We start from the raw sequence: 19,032 nt of genomic DNA, 5'->3' as shown, positions 1-19,032 counted from the left end.
ATGATAAGGAAAAAGTGACAAGATTTTGGTAATTACGAAGCATATAGCTCGATTTTTACAAGAATCAAATTACGAAGCATGATGATATTAATTAGACTAAGACACGCTATAGACAGGCTTCTGATATCGCTGATAGCTAAGGCCTTACAGCTGATAGCTATAAGGCGCTGATAGCTAATTCTGATATCGCTGATAGCTAAGGCCTTACAATGTATGGCGGACCAGATAAGCATTTAAAAGTTTATACTGATATAACAATAGTAAAATAGTTGTGGCTAAGGTAAAATATGAAGTTTGGTGACTAGTCTTGAGTTGGCAGGGTTGTATCACCCAGGATACAAATCTCATTTCCTTTTAAGAGGGTTATTTTGATGGCCTTCGCCTAAACAGCCATCACGAAAGATACATGAGAGTGTGTTATCAAATGGCTGGGAAAAAACTTTGAAGAAACCTTTCTTCAGCTTAGGTTATACAGGCTTAAGCTTAAGACCAAAGTCCAAACTAAATTTTTAACGAAATAAATGTGTTCTTGGAGGTTTTCAGAGTTTAGGTTGGAAGAAAGGTTGGGAATAATTTTTCAACAGACCAAGGCGCAGCACACGTATATAAATGTATATAAGTGATCTGGAGTTAAAATAGCTTTATTACCCCCTCCATTAAGACACATCTTATTTCATTTTGTGTACGGAAACCTACTATAGCATCTGTGTGCGATACTACCCTTCTTCTACTTGCCTTTCTATTTCTTCTTCTTCTACTGCCTACTTGTTTCATCGTCATTGGATAAAATTGCTCAACAACTGAACAAGGCCCAGGAAGTTTTCATTATTTTTTTGTATACAACTTTGACAGGCTTCCTTGAAATGTGAGATTTTGTTTAGCCACCTACACAATAATTGCCACTATTCCATTTAGTCTGTTTCTCATCGCTCTGCTTCACAAACTAGTTGTACACTTAGTAGTTGATCAATAGCTTTTGGCTTTCGAAGTCTACTTCTAGTTTTAATCTATTTTTAATAGCAGTTGAAAGCAATGGCGATTAGCAATGGTGATGTTTCACGTAAGGGTACACATTCAGTAAACTTTTTCTTGCAGTTAAATTATTTTTTTTATTCAAAACAGGATTTGGGCTTGGAGTCAAACAAGTGACAAGAGATACAAAATGCTGAGCCCGAAGTTTGGAAAAATACAAGCCATCTTTTTTTTACTGTTGCTCACCGTTTTTTTCTGTTTGACTCCAACAGCAACTCCAACTCTTTTTACTGTTTGCTCACCGTTTTTTTGCTGTACTGTTGTATTTTCTATACTGAAATTGACTCGAAAAATGCTGTTTTTTGCTTTCTGTGCTGAAATTCACTCGTTTTCTGTCTTAAGAAATTTCTGGTCACCTGCTGAAGATAGTTTGGACAATTTGTAGATCCATATCAATAATTCTGTCTCTCTCTAGACAAAATTATCACACTAGACAGCTAGCATCTCTGGCCGAGTTGAAGAGTCATTAGATAACCAACCGGTAGAGTCACTAATTTCCTTAATTTTGTTGAGCTATTATCTCAAAGCAGTCGCACATTTAGAATTTCCGTTCGGGAGGGGGGGGCCCGTTAAAAATCCCCTGGAAGTCCAAAAACTTACCAGTACTACTGCTACTACTAATAATAATAGGTCGCCGCAGCACCAAGCCGCTTGAGACCAACGTAGCTACGCACGCTCCTCCTCTAACCCATTCTATTCAAGGCCTCCCTCTTCACACCCTCCCAGGAAGTTTTCATTTCCTTTAAATTTTTATTTATGACATCCTTCCACCCCAGATGAGAGCGACCTGCTTTCCGTTTAGCCCCAGACGGCTTTCCAAAAAGAACAATCTTCGGCAATCTGTCATCTGCAGAACGTGGCCTAGCCATCTCAACCTTTTTTTCATTATAGCGCTAGAAAGCGGGACTGAACGACATGTTTCGTACAACCTGCTGTTTGAAATACGGTCAGTCAGCCGGGTACCCAGAACAATCCGTAGGCAATTTCTCTGGAAAACATCCAGTAAATTTTCATCTGCTTTTCGGAGTGCCCATGCTTCAGAGCCACATTTGACCACCGTCATCACTGTAGCTTCCAATATTCTAATCTTATTTTTCAGAATTATCTTCCTATTCTTCCAAACTTTTTTTAACTGTGAAAAAACACTCTGCGTCTTGGCTATTCTACTTTTAACATCTTCACTGCTCCCACCATCTTTACTAACAATACTACCAAGGTAAGTGAAGCTGCCCGCCTGATCAATCTTTTCGTTCCCCAACGTCACCTTTTCATCTTCACTTATTCCTAGCCTTAGTGACTTAGTCTTCTTAACGCTAATTTTCAAACCTATTCTAGCACCCTGAACCCGCAAAACCTCTAAAAGTTCATTCATTTTGCTCAAACTTTCATCTAATATGCTTAAATCATCAGCATAATCTAAGTCCATGAGAGTTTCTCCTCCTCATTTGATTCCGTGTTCCCCAATCGCCTTTCCTGTGCTCCTTAAGACAAAGTCCATGAAAATGATCATATGAAGAGGGATAGAACGCGACCCTGCTTAACTCCTGACTTGATACAAAACCGGCTGCTAACCTCATTTCCTACCTTAACTGCAGCAGTGTTATCCTTGTACATAGCACTAATGATTTTAATGTATTCGTCTGGTATACAATGCAAGGATAAGGCCTTAGCTAAGGCTCTTTTATCAACAGAATCAAACGCTTGCTCATAATCTATAAAACTGAGGACCAAAGGTGTTTGACAGCTCATGCACTTCTCGATTATTAACCTGAGAGTGAAAATTTGGTCGACACATCCTCTACCTTTTTTAAAATTGCACTTTTCTTCTCTTAAAACTTTGTCTACAGCATCGCTCAGTCTAAAAAGTATCATATTACTAAGTAATTTGCTACCTACAGAGACCAGACTAGTGCCTCGATAATTACGACAATCACTCATATCAGCTTTCTTTTAAAGTGGTTTAATTAAGGTTATCTTAAATTCATTAGGTACTTCCCGTTTTTCATATATCATATTCATAATCTCTAACCTCAGCTCATTTTTAACCTCAGAGTAACTATATTTGAGAAAGTCATTTACCACATTATCAGCCCCTGGAGCATAATCATTTTTTAATCCTTTTAGTACTGTCGCTAATTCTTCTTCACAAAACAAATCTTCATTCACATCCAAGGTATTCCATTACCATCTATATCTTTTCCTGCAACTGTATATACGTTTGAAACATTTTCAAAATGTTCCTCCCATCTCTCTTTAACTCTTTCCTTATCACTAACTGTGGCCCCATTCCTATCTTTAACTGGGACTAGTCCGGATTGACTATTACCTCTCAGTTTATTGACATGCCAGTTTAATGTTTTACTATCATGCCGTCTAGCTGCATCTTCCAGATCCTTGGTAATTTTATCCATGGCCTCCACTTCACACCCCCTTAGTTCATGTTTTAATGCTTTATCCACTTTCTTTACACTCCTTTTGTTTTCATATGATCTATCCCTCAGATGGCTCTTGTACAAACCCCTTCTACTCTCTATTAAACATAAAGCTTTTTCACTAATATTCCTAGCTGCAGTCTTTCTTCCCCAAGACACCATCAGCAACTTCACAGATTATTTTTCTAAAATCATTCCACCCATCTTCCACATTGTCAAATTTTAAACTCTCAAGTTTAACATTCAACTGTTCCTGGAAAGTTTCTCTCAAATTTTCATCCTGGAGTCTACCAACATCGCTACTTTTCGGGAGGTAGTTACCCTTCCAAGATTTCAGCTTTAAATTAACCTTAGACACTAATAGATGGTGATCTTTACTTTTAACATCAATAACACCACTCCTACATACCCTAGTATCTTGTATTGATCCTGCTAGTCTTCGGTTTACAATAACATAATCAATAAGGTTTAACAGCAGCGGTTCTTCTATCTGCGAGTGGAAACTGAGAAATGTAGAGAACACGTAGTATTAGTAGAGAACACTTATTTAAAAGGATAGAAAAAAAAAGTAAATTGCCAAATTAGGCTCTGACGAGTAACCTACTTACAGCTTCGTATCAAAAGAGATTTTGTCTCACCAATATTTGGTTATTCAACCTTTTAAATCTCAGGAAATTCGAGGATCAGGCTGGAATTCCGGATCAGGCTGACGACGCTCCCAACACCACCCTGGCGTGAGGATTGAGTATTTAAGTGAGTGACATCTTAATGATAGAAAAGAAACATTTATTCAAATTATATAGAGGTAAGTGCAAATGACACTCCGGTTTGTGAACAGGTTAAGGGGGCTGCAGCCCTGTTTGTACAGGCAATTTCAATGGCTTTAAGTATGTCTCGAGGATTCATTTTAATTGTGTTCGTGTTATACATTCATCCATGTTAGTATCTATTACTTTCAAATTCGGTGTGGTTATTCGTTTTAATTTCTGTTTGTTCCTGTTTTCGCTAATTCACTCATAGCAACTTCTCTTCGTTTTGCTTGACTTGTTATATTTTATTTTTGCTTTTTTAAAGTTTTAATATATCCCTTTATTTTCCGTTTATTTCTTTTTTGGAAAATGTCTAATTTCAATTTTTTTCTAATTGACATAATTTTATTAGGGGATTATGTAAAGTGGTTATTTACTTGCTTAATCATCAAGCCGGAGCTGCGTTGAGAACGTTGTCAGCCTTCTCAACAAGGGCCGCATGAGACTGCGAAATTCCAGTCTGGTCTAGGAATCTCCCGAGACTGTCATTCAACCAGATGAGCCTTCTTCTTGGACATTTATAGCCACTGCTGATTGGTTCTAAGTCGTAATGGGCTTTTTTTGGTTCTAAGTCACAAAGAATCCGAGACGGAGTGTCGGCAGGTAGTCCCGAAAGATATCTAAACCAGCGAAATGTCCACTGGGCAGTCTAGTTGTGGCAAGGGCGTAGAGATGTCTGATTTTCTATCTTTGGCTTCAACTTGTTCGTTTCTCTTAATTTTGATTACGTTCTCGATTCATTTTGCTGATTCTTTGCGGTGGTTGGGCATAATCCTAACTAATAATCCTTCCAGTTTGTGTCAGCGTGATGTTACAGATATTTCTAAAAGAATACAATTTGGATATGCGAAAATTGTTCCCAATCTAGAAAAGTATAATAGATCTACTCTACCCATTGTGTCACTCAGTCATTTACACGGCAGGAATTTACCCAATCCTGAGAAGAAATAACTTAAAAAAGAATCCAGAGTAGTTATTGCAGAAATTGTAAGTTTTTTCTTTTCATTCTTCCGTGAACACGTAAGTGGATTCTAATTAGTAAATTTAGCATATGTGACAAAAAATTATAGTAAGAAAAACTACATGTTAAGTCGTATCCAGGAAGAGGGACTAGAGGGCTTGAACTCCCCCCGAAATATTTGTGTGACTTGTAAAAAACGTAACAGAAATGAATACAAACACATTTTTGATGCATTTTTAAGTTTTTTGCTCCCCCCCCCCAAAAAAAAAAATCCTGGATATTACATTAGAGTAAAGCAAAATATTTGAAAGTTATTCAATGTCAGAATTTTAAAAATAGTTTGAAATTTCGGAAAATTTAATATCTAGGTAATAAACATATAGCAGCACATAAAGCTATAGTCTCAAACTACTTAAAAACTTCGCCTTTCGTAACATATTCTATCCAATCAAGGTACCAGGATAAGAGAACTTGACCACTGGGATATCCTTCTTCGCAACCAGCTAACGCACCAAAAGCCAGTATTCCAACTTGAACGTAAGAGCCATCTTCTTGTAAAATCATAGTTGGACCACCCGAATCACCCTAAGGAAAAAATATTATTTGATTATAACCATGATGGTAAATCGACAATTTTATGCTTGGTTTTCACCAAATATAAAATTCACATTCACAGTGATATTTCCGTGCTGTAATAAGTAACACAGTATAAGCATATATTAACAACAGCGAAAAGTTTGTTCGAAAATGACACATCATAGCGCGCTGACTGGGAAGGTCCCAGTACGTCATAGCAAAAGGTTTAGCTGCTTCTTGGCATGTGTAATGCGCTAAACATTTGTCATTGCGCGTGCGCGAAGAGGCGGAGTCATGAAGAGAGGTCTAGACTAATGTGTTTCAAAAATCTTTAACGGGGAGTATAGGACTTTTCCCTACTACTCATACATACTCATACTGTGGTTAAGCAAATACTCCAGCTATATGAAACTATGTACTGCAGACATAATTGTTTGCATACGATTAATGTTAAATAGATCTTTCTACAAGCCCTAAACTACCTTTTAAACCCACTTTAATTTTCATCATATGACTGTTATTTTTCAAAAATCTGGACATTTCGGTCAGTAATATTCAAGTTAATGAATATGCAATATCTGTTGCATTTTCCTAATTTTTTTTTGTCAAAGCAATTTATGCTTCTTCTTGCGAACGACGATCGAATCTAGAGTTTAAGGAAAGGTCCATATTCCAATTATATGGCACTTTTATTCCATTATATGGCACTTATTCCAATTTATTCCAATTATATGGCACCTGAAAAAGGAATTACGTAATAGTCAAATCACAATTGAATATTCTATTGCAAATTTAAGCTAAATTTTGAAACGGGTAAGATACTATTTCAATTCTTATATTCTGGACTAAAAAAGTTTCGATTGAGGAATCCAAAATATTTCTTCTAAAATATGATACAGCCATCCTTATAGCTTGTATCCTTATAGCCATCTTTGTAACTTTGCTCAAAAGTTTGTCTCTTGTAATTATGTCACAATAACACTTAAGTAGAAGGAACTTTTAAGTTGTGACTTAAATTCTAAATCAGATATAAACTTGTCTAATTTAAATTTTAAAACTTTTGAAGTTATAGCTTAAATTTAAAATGAGAAAATCTTAAATTTTGATCTAAATTTTAATCACTTTGGGTAGTCAAACACATTTTTGTTTAACCAATGAGAAACCTCTTAAAAATCTTTTAAAATGTTTGAAGGTGGTTATGGGTGCTATAGGACATTCAAGTATCAACAGTTCATGGTAACGAACTTTAAGTAAGAAGCGATCTGGCTCAATAGTAACCGAAACTCTGAAAAGCGAAATTTTGATACCGATAGATACATCAAAAGAGTCGAACTTTTACGTTGATTTCAAATACATAAGTTTCCTCAAGTTTAGTCTTATATATCAAAGGCTACGAGCCTGAGACAATTTACCTTATTTTAGAAAAAAGGGGAAAAACCCCCAAAGGTCATAGAATCTTAATGAACCCTACTGTAAAGGTAGAGGTTTCAAGCTCATATGTGCAAAATATGGATTTTTTTTCTCCAGAAAAACATCACGGATGCGTGTTTATTTTTTTTTTTTTTTTGTTTTTTTTTCCAGGGAAGATTGCATCGACCCAGTGGTCCATGAATATAGCGTGAGGGCTCATTCGAACGGAAACTAAAACTTTTAGTGGTCTTTTAAGTGAAAAAAAACTGGAGGGCAGCCAGGCCCACTTCCACGCTCACGTGCGAGGATCTTTCCATGGAGAAATTTTTCATAGGGGGAAGGGAATTTTCCATGCAGGAACGCCGGATTTCCCAGCATTATTTAAAAAACGATCAGAAATTAAACAAAAAACAAGTTTTTTCAACTGCAAGCAAAAAGAAACATAAAAACTTAAAATGAGGGAAAAAATTAAAACATTTAAAATTTAATGTTTTTTTTATTAATTTATTTATTTTATTAAATTTATTTTAATAATTATTTTTATTGTTTATTTTAATTTTAAAAAATTTAAAAATTAAAACATTAAAATATGAGGTGGCTCGAACCCCCTCAATAATTTCTGTTTGTTTTAAGTTTTAATGTAGCTCCTTACTTTCAGTCGAAAAAACTTTTTTTTTTAATTTAATCTATCATATAAACGCCTTTCTTCTTCTTTGTTCGTTCGCAAATTTTGTATGCTATCCTTAATTACAGAGGTATGAATGACCCTATCTGGAGTTGTGTTTTGTTATGTAATTACGTCTAAATTTCTTTATTTTGAGAAGAAGAGTCACCAAATTCCAGGTTGCTCAACTAGATAGTTTATATTTTAGCTTCTCAAGTCATTGAGTTTCTTTCCTTCTATCATTATTTAATTGATTACGTCCATTGGTCATGTCTACTTCTTATTGGTTCCTTTTCCCATTTTATTGGTGTTTACGTGAAAAGGAAGAGGTGTTATTTTGCGTTTGCTTTGTAGCAGATTGTGCGCTGAACTGAGACTTTTTTTTTAGTCTTCTCTTTATAATTATTACCCCATTTTCTGACCAGAGTTGTAAACATAATGATACTAAAAGTGGCATAAGTCGCGATAGTGAACTTCTAGTTTTAATTTTGATACTCTTCGGCTGGGAGGATACCAAGTGGCTACCATATCATTTTTCTAAAGAGGTCTCTTCCAGGTGCAGTGTATGACAAGTTAAGCCGACGTACATGCACCCGAGCTCCTAAACTTAGGTCAGAGGCAGTTATCTTAAGTTATACTTAGTTATGGTATTAACTATTGGAGCGAATTAAAATTCCGATATGTTTTGACGATTTCAGGTATGCCTGTAGCCTGACGATTTCAGGCTATCAAATAAATGCCTGAGGCTATCAAATAAAATACTAAAGGTACAGCTTCAAATAAGAACAGCTGTAGGCCACATTTGAAGGCCTACAGCTTCAAATATGGCCTACAGCTGTTTTTATTTGAATTGCCAGCAAATCTATTGAAGGCTATTATATTGAACCAACAATGGAGCCAACGGTGGTTTTTAGTGGTCTAAGTTTGAATCAAATATGTTAAGCTTATTCCTAGCAGGGTGGAGCCAGATGACTAGCACCACTACACCATAAGGTGGTGGCTAGGAGAAAAATTAACTGAAAGAGCAATCCACATTGCAGTTGACCACCAAAGACTGTAAATAAATATCAATAAATTTGTTTCAATAAAATACAACTCATAAATGTGTGAGTTGAATCTCAACTATTGAATGATAGCAAAATTGTCAGCTTACGTTGAAACATCAATTAAAAAAAAAAGAAAATCTGAAAAAGAAGTTTTTTTCAGAAGAAGTAAAGAGCCATATTAAATTTAATACCAGCAGAAATGAATTAATGTAATAATTCAAACTCAAAGCGACAAAAATGATATAAAAGAATTAATGAAACCTAAAACGAATAGATATAAAATTAACAATCATAGCAAACATAAAGATAACAGGTCCATATAGAGAATAGTAAATAAATTTTAACATGAGTAAAAATTAAACTGAAAATACAAGTCAAACCAAAAACGACAAAAAATTACAAACAGGAGTCCTGCTACTTTATCATTCTTCCTTCCATAACAGTAAAAGTGTAAAGCCTATTGCGTCACTTAAGTTTTATTGAAAACTATTTTTATCTTGAACACTGTGCTTTTGTTTCTAAAAAAAACGACGAAAAATAAAAAATAAGTCGCTAAAATAATTGAGATGACCGGACTATGAAAATAAACTAAATATCTGATATATAATAATATTTTTTCCTAGAATTTCAGCATTTCAGGCTTCTAATTCACTCTCATTTCTATTTTATTGTTCAATGTTTTAAATATATAAACAAAATTTGTAACATAATTCGTCTTCAGTAAAGCGTAAATAAAAAAATGGCGGTGCAAAAATAAAAAATAAAATAAAAAAATGGTGAATGTTCCAAACCACTCTTTTTTTCTCCTTGGATTTTGTCAGCGTTGCCAGCCAGGTTTTTCAGTTTTATGAAGGGTTTGATGGTGACTGGTTAATCAAATAGGGTTAGACTAGGTTCTTAACCCATTTCTGAATTTTTTTGCCAAACTGAACCTTTTTATTCCTAGAATTTTTTCCTAGGAATATTTTTTCCTAGAATTTCAGCATTTCAGGATTCTAATTCACTCTCAATTTCTATTTTATTGTTCAATGTTTTAAAAATATAAACAAAATTTGTAACATAATTCGTCTTCAGTAAAGCGTAAATAAAAAAATGGCGGTGAAAATGGCACTATAAATATCAATGTACGTTCAAATAAGACCTCTCTTAATCTTTCAGGACCATTGGTTAGATACGACTAGCCCTATGGGAAGAAAAAAACAGATATCCCTGATATTTCTTCTGGCGAAAAATACATAATTTGACATTTGTGGTTGAACCTCCACAGAAGGGGTTTTCTGATACGCTATATCCGAGTGTGCGCTTTTCATTAAGATTACTTGACTTTTTGGGAATGTTTCTCTCTTCTTGAAAATCAGGGCTATGGCTTTTCTCAGGGTTTCTCAGTTTCATAGGGTCAGGCTTATGGTTTCTCAAAGTTTCTCAGGATCAGCTTTTGATGGGTGTACTTAAACGTAAGGAATTTTATAGATTAAACGTAAGGGATTTTATATCTGTGGGACCAGAATAAAAGGAAAATTCTTTTAATGCATTAATAATTATTGAAATTCCTGTTGTTAGAAGTTCAGTTCCTGTTGGGCCGAGTCATTACCATGAAATGTTTGATTCAAACTTCAAACCAACCTAAATTACTATCAATTAACAGATGAAACTGAAAAATATATTAATGGCCTTCTTCAAATAAGGTTTTTGATGCTTTTGACCCAGAGAACAATCCCCAAAATTTCGAGCCACTTGACACAAAAGATGATATCTATAAGAACTTAGAAAACATATATGTAAACAATTCGCAATTTTATACTTTAAGACCCCTTCCTTTGGCGCAGCAGTCTTCATGTCATTCCCAAAGGCATCTTTATTAAACATTTTGTTCAATCTCAGGAAAGTATAAATCTAAAATTTTTATCAGATGTCTTGGGGGACTACGAGGTGGAATGAAGTCTGGTCACCCTCCCACCACTATTAACTCCTAAAAAAGGCAATACAACTTTCATTTTTCAGTCAATTGAGTCCCATCCCAGGTTCTTACGATCACTTCTTCCCTACAATGTGGCTGGAAAAAACGAATGGTGGAAGCACATGGCACATGGAAGCTATGAAGGCACATAGCTCTTCAGCACCATCTTTAATGAAAGCAAAATTTCCTCTTTTACCGATCAGTTGCGTGTACTAAACACCGTTAATTAAAACCGTCATTAATAAAAAAAAGGACAGACATTAATTAGAAACGTCATCCGGTTACGTACATTAGGATGATCTTCGATTAAATCGTAATATTGAACTATTTCACTGATAATGCATTTAGTTTTCGCTATTATTTGTCTATTTTGTTTCACCTCCCCCTGTTCCCCCTGTTTCACCTCCTTCAAATAAAACTTTCGGCAACCATTTGATTTGATAAAAGGAAGATTTGATTCAAAAAGTATGGTGGTATGAAATTGGTACAGGCAAATCTGAATAATTCAAGATAAGAGTAAAAAATCAGTGTTTTCCGTATTTCCTTTTCTTTTTCGAAAAGGGTCGTGTTTGAAAGTTATGAATTGTTATGTTCATTTCTGCTCTTTTATTTTATGGTATTATTCACTGTATTGTATTATATCAAATTAATGACGCTTCTTGACTACTAAGGTCCATGCGTCGGCCCTGCAGTGCATTTCTGCAGCATGATTCGATCTCTGGGTCCCGTATTACCAAGCTAAGGTCAAACCCACTGCGTCACCACAGGACGATATTATTCACGGTATTCAATGGTAAGAAATTTAAATATGTTAAAATAAATGAGATAGGTAGATGGCGTTATAAGTCTGCCCAAAACAAAATGGACAGACTTGAACTTAACTACTTTTATCCTTAGGTAAAAAATGCAAGTAATTATTTTGCAGGTGCACAAGTAGTTAATTAATAGTAGTAATAATTAATTAATTAGTAATTGATTAGTAGTAATTACTACTTTACTTTACTTAATTAGTAAACTAATACTATTACTATTAATTATTACTTTAATTAATTAGTAGTAATTAATTATTAGCTGCACAAGTAGGAAAAGTAGTTATTTACCCCACACGGTCCTTTGCCTCCTTCACCAGAGGTGCACATCATTGTGTCGGTCATAATTCCAAAAAAATGGTCACATTCATTATTCTCTATGATCTTAATATCGACCGATCGAAGTCGATCAGCAATGTTGCCATCTAAAAAAAAGAATTATCGGAATGTTAAAAATTGGAGCAAAATTTTCAAGCATTCACTCGTTTTTTTTGAAAACATGCGTTAGACGTGATTTAAAAATGTTGGAAAAAATCAATTTTCACGGTGTTTGAGTTAGATGAAGTCTAAAAAATAAATCTTCGAATAATTCTGATGCCTCTCGACTAAGTCGGTAAAACAAGTCTGCACACTGAAAAAATTATAATAGTCGTCAGATTTTAATTTAAATCCCAGTAATCTGGACAAGAGGTTGTCCTGAATATTTTGCTGTTTTCTTGCATACTCAAAAATAAAAAACTGGTACTTTTTGAATTAGTACTTAAAAAAATATATATATCGATATCAAATTTAAGTATTAGCCCCTACTTTTAGAGGTATGGTTGCATTTTATTAAATTAAGAGCACATCAAGTAAAAAGGTTTCAAAAAATATTTAAACTATATTTAACTATTTATAATATATAATTATAATATATTTATCGATTTTTATACATATATTTATAAATATAAAAAAATGTTTCTAAGGTACGTCCAAAAGCATAAATTGTCCAAATGTTGACATCCAAACGCTGGTAATATAAACAGAAAAGTAGTAACTGTGACTTAAGAAGGGCTCATGTACTGGTATAGATAGTGGTTGGGAGTAATAGTCCTCACAGTGTTTTACACAGTAATCACTATTTCAAGAAAATTGAAGAACGTCCACGCAATAAGTAATTGTCTTATATCGGGCTATGGCAGATTTTTGTGGCTTTTTAGTTCCGGCTTTTTACATAGCCGTGGCTTATTACTTTTTATCTAAAGTATATCGAACCGTATAGGAATATTCAATAGACAGTCGCTTTTTATACAACATTTCAAGAAATTATAGTAACATTCCACTTCTAAACTGCTGAAAAAGCGTCTTCAAATATTTTTCTCATTACTTCCAAATAGGTGACTGTTTCCAAGCTGTTTTTCATAGAAAATAGGAAGGTTTTCGGCTTCTGTTTAGTGCAATCTCAAATTTCTCACTTTCTAGTTGAAAGCTATCAATATTTATAACGTTTGATATAACGTCAATTCACGGCATTCAGTTTGAGAATTATCCAAAGTGTATTGAAGCTATATTTTAATGCGTAACTTTAATATTACATTTCTTCGGGAAGGCCAGATGGGACTAAAAACGTTGGGAAGAACCGCACCACGTAGTATGATAGTAAAGGGTTTTGATGTATTCCTGATGACCTTAAAGGGAATATTGCTTTTTAAGAACTCCTTTTTCTAGAAACCCCTTTTAATTAATATTTAAAGAAATTGGATGCTTTTTAATTGCTTAGATAGACTTTTTAGCTCACACTTCTTGAATATTCCTGTATTAGGATATACTTTGATTGAATTCGAGCCACTTTATTCCATATTGCACTCCTAAGCACGGATCGTATTCCATTATTTCATTCTTGCAAGCAATGCCGTTTTCCCTCCTATTTTTCTCTTCATTAAATAATTTTTTGAATTTTAACACTGACAGCTTTTAATTACGACACATTTTCCTTAGAGTTTAATGATTTAAATATCATATTTCTAATTTTTCACTTAGATTAGTTAAGCGCCTTTATAACAAACTCATCGTAAAAGTAGCTAAGTTCAAGTCTGTCCATGTTGTTTTGGGTCCTAAGACTTATAACCCCATCTACGTATCTCACTTATTTTTAACATATTTAGATTTCTTACCTTTGAATACCTTGGCTAATACCATAAAATAAAAGAGCAGAAAGAAACATACCAATTCATAACTTTCAAACACGGCCCCTTTCGAAAAAGAGAAGGAAACACGGAAACACTGATTGTTTACACTTATTAAACAAAAAAAACAAGTTTTTTTTACCTGAAAGTAAGGAGCAACACTAAAACTTAAAACGAACAGAAATTACTCCGTATATGAAAGGGGCTTTTCTTCCTCAACGCCCCGCTCTTTACGCTAAAGTTTGACTCTTTCTCTTAACTGTACTTTTTGAAACAGTAAAAAACTTTAGCATAAAGAGCGGGGCGTTGAGGAGGAAAAGCCCCCTTTTTTTTGTTTAATTTCTGGACGTTTTTGAATTAATGCATGTTTTGATCTTGGCTCTTCGCACATAAATAATTAAAATAAAATTTGCATATTAATTTTTTTTGGCTAAATGGCTTTTTCATAGTTTTAATCGGAAGATTTTGAGAAAAAAGGAGCGGAGGAGGAAGTCTAGTTGCCCTCCAATTTTTCGATTACTTAAAAAGGCAACTATAACTTTTAGTTTTTTAAGAATGTTTTCATAAGTAAAAAATATACGTAACTTACAAATTAACTTACGTAGCGAACTTCTGTATTCGTATGTTTTTATTGCGTATATGAGGGGGCTCACCCATCGTCGATACCTCGCTCTTTACACTAAAGCTTAAATTTTGTCCCAATTCCTTAAGAATGACCCCTGAATCACAAAGGCCGTAGAATGAGCAGTTGTAATTACTAAAAATACTTTAGCGTAAAGAGCGAGGTATTACGAGGAGGTAAACCCCTCATAATGCGTTATAATGTCTCTTCGTTTTCAGTTTTAATGCTGCTCCTCACTTTCAGAAGAAAAAAAACTTTTCATATTTATTTTTTTCATTGTTTTTTTAAATAATGCTAGAAAATCCTGCTCTTCTAGCAGAAGAGCAAGATTGGAAGTCTCTTCTTCCATGAGAAATTCCTACATGGAAAGATCCTCCCACGTAATCCCTCCCTTCAACTCCCCCCCCAAACAAAAAAAAATCCCCCTGAAAACGTCTGCATACTTCCCAGTAACCATTACTATATGTAAACACAGGTCAAAGTTTGTAACTTGCAGCCCCTCCCACGGGGACTGCGGGGGAGTAAGTCGTCCCCAAAGACATCGTTATTAGGTTTTACGACTATATGAGCGTGGAAAAAATGAGCGTGGGAGGGGGCGTAGGTGCCCTCCAATTTCTTGGTCACTTAAAAAGGGAACTAGAACTTTTAATTTCCGTTAGAATGAGCCCTTTCGCACCATTCTAGGACCACTGAGTCGATACGATCACCCCTGGAAAAAAACAAAACAAAAAAACAAATAAACACGCATCCGTGATTTGTCTTCTAGCAAAAAATGCAAAATTCCACATTTTTGTAGATAGGGGCTTGAAACTTCTACAATATGGTTCTCCGATACGCTGAATCTGATGGTGTGATTTAGATCGTATGACTTAGATCGTTAACATCGTATGACTTTTAGAGGGTGTTTCCCTCTATTTTGTAAAATGAGGCAAATTTTCCCAGGCTCGTAACTTTTAATGGGCAAGACTAACCTTGATGAAACTTATATATTTAAAATCAGCATTAAAATGCGATTCTTTTGATGTAACTATTGGTATCAAAATTCCATTTTTTAGAGTTTCGGTTACTATTGAGCCGGGTCACTCCTTACTACAGTTCGTTACCACGAACTGTTTGATCTTGAATTATTCAGATTTGCTTATACCAATTTTATGACACCATACTTTTTAAAATCCTTCCTTTTATTGTTTTCAAACTACTTATTCCATATTGCGCACTAAATTTTAGATTTTTTGGATTTACAGACACTCCTAAGCAGGACCGTATCCAAGATTTTTGTTCTGGGAGGGGGAGGGGGATTTTTGGGGGTTTGCCAAACAATTAAAAAAAACGCATCACAATTTTATTCATATGCTTTTTACATTTTTTTGAATCTGACAAACATTTTGGTGGGATTCAAACCCCCTAGCCCCCGTGGCTCATATACCAATTTATTACCATTATATATTTCAAAGCCTTTCCTTTTATTATTTTCAAACCTCTTATTCCATATTGTGCTAATAACCTTCGATGATTCGGTTTTGCGTACGTTGCTATACCATTTTCTTACCATCACATTATTCAAAAGCCTTTCTGTTATTGATTTTCAATCTAGGCATCCACCTCTGAGATAGAATCTCGAACTACGAAGTCATGAGAAGTAAGTAAGTAAAGTAAGTAAGTAAGACGGCACTAGACCCTTAAGGTCCAAACCGGCGATGCTGATCTCCGTTTCATGGCCCTTCAGCCAGGAAGTGCAATGGGGGGTTGGGGGCCAACCATCCTGTACTTTCACACACCCTTCCTGCTTACCTTCCTCAGATTTCTCCAGGTACCCAATTAGAGCTGGGTCGACTCTGGCTGAGCTTACAGAGTCACGCCACTGACCCCCGTCCCAAACTAAATAACTGATCACAACTGGGATTGAACTCGTGCCCCTTGGACACAGAATTCCCACGCCAGCGCGCCAACCACTCAGCCAGGACGGCTTCATGATAAATCAGGAGATGATATGGGAATCGCCCATTTGTCTCTGATATTGTTAAGCAGAGGAGACTGAGATGGTTTGGCCTTACAATACGCAGACCAGATGACCATATAAGGAAAAAGTGCCTCAATAGTCTACCACTACCGGCATGGAAGAAGAGAACAGGAGGCCAAAAAGAGATATGGCTCGCAACAGCAAAGTTAAATCTAGAGCCAATCGGAGGGTTTAGAAAATACAGCCGTCGTTGGAATTGTAAGCGCCTGGAGATCGTAGAGCCTGCTATCCTCGAGTGAATCTGCTACAAGAAGAAATGTTGTCATTTGTTGGGCGCCACGATAAGCCCGGATGTGGCTTAAACATGCAACAAGTACAAGTGTGTAGGTAAGATTTCAAACCACTTTTTCACATTATGTTCCTAAGTTTAGACTTTTTAGATTTAGAGACAATCCTATACCGATTTTTTATTACCATACCATTCAAAAGCCTTCCTTTTATTGTTTTCAAATCACACATTCCACATCGCGCTCCAAAGCTTAAATTATTCTAAGCTTTGTGTACGCTCTTATACAAATTTCTTACCCCATCCTATTCAAAAGCCTTCCTTTTATTGATTCCATACCCTTTTTTCAATATTGCACTCCTATACTTAGGTTATTTAGATTTACGTACGCTCTTATACCAATTTTCTAGCATCATACTGTTCAAAACCCTTCCATTTACTGATTATGGACCACTTTTTTTCTATGTTGCAATCCTAAGTTTTGATAATTCAGATTTACGTACACCCCTATACCAATTTATTGCCAAAATACTACTCAAAAGCCTCTCCTTATTAATTGTTTGTTAACTTTTATTGTTTTCAAAATACGTTATTCCATATTGCGTTCCTAACCCTGAATTTTTACAGATTTCTCTACGACATTCTTGCCATACGTAAAATTAAGCAGACAAAGGGAAAGAATGCCAAATAAGAACAAAAGAGATTTTGGATTATTCTACTTATATTCCAATATATAGGTAAAATATATGGTATAGAATATCCTAAAGATTTTTTTATATTTATTTTAATCTTTCTTAAGTGTTTTGTGGCGCTTAGTAATCATAGGAGGGTAAGATAAGGTTAAAGAAAATAATTTGGAAACATAAAATTAGTGGCAACTATAGAAGAGTTACCCTTTGATACTGGACGATACTAAAGAGATACTGGGCGGGACTAAGTAATTATTTCTAACGAACTTTGTTTGACTCTGACATCTGTAGTACATGATACCAGTTCAACCCTCGCAATCGAGAGTGCGTCGACTAGGCGTACATCAGAAAAGTTCCCTCTGAAGTATCTTCATGATTTTTTTTTTATAATTTTAGTAACATGGTCGAACTCCAAGTTAGTGAGAAGCAAGTTTAAAATGGACACAACTTCTTATTTCAAATAAACAAACGCATTTATTTCTTAAGCCGTTTTCTTACCCTGCTATGATACACCGACTCCCAAAAACACGAAAAAAGAATTAAAAGAAATAAAAGTATAAAAATAAATTCTATAGGATATTCTGCATCATTTTGCTTATATTTTGGATTGTGGTTAGAATATTCCACAATGACTTCTCTTCTTCATTCGTTTCATTTATCTTTCTTTCGCTTTGGCAGCTCATTTTTTTCGGGGGAGAACTGTCCACGGGAAGAATTTTCTGGTAGGGGGGGAATTTCTCGAGGTGATAAATTTCTAGGGGTAAACTGTCTGCGGGGAAATTTTTCGGGGGGTCAGCCAGACACCATAATTTTGAGTGTTATTCTTTTGTATTTTAGTGCGTCTTACCACCGTTGATTGACGAGCATTCAAAATAAACTCGATTGGAATAGAAATTTATCAGAAACGAGGAATTTAGATAGTTCAAGACTAGTCGTTTTATCTAAGCCTTCAGATTTCCATTTGCAAAAGTACCATATTCTTTATTCGGATGGCAATTTTGCACAATTTTAGCATTTTTCTCAATTTCCAGTTTTACCTGAAGCTCTATATTTCCGTTTATTCTTTCCTTTTATGCCTATTTTGAAAACTGGCATCGTCTTACGATTTTAATGAGTCTAGGCAATGGCCTGGCTATTAAGTATGTTTTCCGTAAATCAGCAAAAATAAAACTTTTATTTTACAAAAAGGCACTGGCACTTAAAAATGTGGCTAGAAAAAGTCAAAAATGACCGATCAGGAGTCTGCCATTATTCAAGAAAAAATTCCTATTGTAAAGTGCAGACGATGAAATTTTGGATATTTGAATTTTCAATAAAAATAATATTCCTATTTAGATTTCAATTGGCTTGAAGTAGATGCATTCGATGAAACAGCCTACCACCAATCACAAGGACTTCTCATAAAAATGTCAATTATTGATATTATTTTTATTAAAAATGCCAACAAGATAGTGTACCAGTGGAATGTTGACTCCTTACCAAAATCTACACAAACTCAATCCTTTTAAATATTTAAACTGGAAATTTATTATTTGTATCATACGTAAAATGATGATTTTAAGATTGAATATACATGTAAACATGCATTATACACTCCAATTTAGAAAAGTTGTA

General features: G+C 34.8%; 1 protein-coding gene across 2 annotated transcripts in view; it reads right to left on the bottom strand.

The window, feature by feature from the left end:
* Window positions 1–5,573: 5,573 nt before the first annotated feature.
* LOC136040848 (ovochymase-1-like) overlaps window positions 5,574–19,032 on the bottom strand; it is a 51,472-nt gene continuing 38,013 nt past the window's right edge. For both annotated transcript variants that reach the window (XM_065725213.1, XM_065725214.1), the window contains exons 12-13: window positions 11,988–12,121; window positions 5,574–5,819 (exon numbers count right to left, since the gene is read on the bottom strand). In XM_065725213.1, coding sequence (XP_065581285.1) covers window positions 5,643–5,819; window positions 11,988–12,121 — 311 coding nt within the window. In that variant the 3' untranslated portion in view covers window positions 5,574–5,642. The remainder of the gene's footprint in view (window positions 5,820–11,987; window positions 12,122–19,032) is intronic.

The sequence above is a fragment of the Artemia franciscana genome, chromosome 21, assembly GCF_032884065.1.
Source record: "Artemia franciscana chromosome 21, ASM3288406v1, whole genome shotgun sequence".
In the NCBI taxonomy this organism is placed as follows: Eukaryota; Metazoa; Arthropoda; class Branchiopoda; order Anostraca; family Artemiidae; genus Artemia; species Artemia franciscana.
The sequence above is the reverse complement of the archived record's forward strand: the minus strand, read 5'-3'. Positions and strand labels throughout refer to the sequence as shown.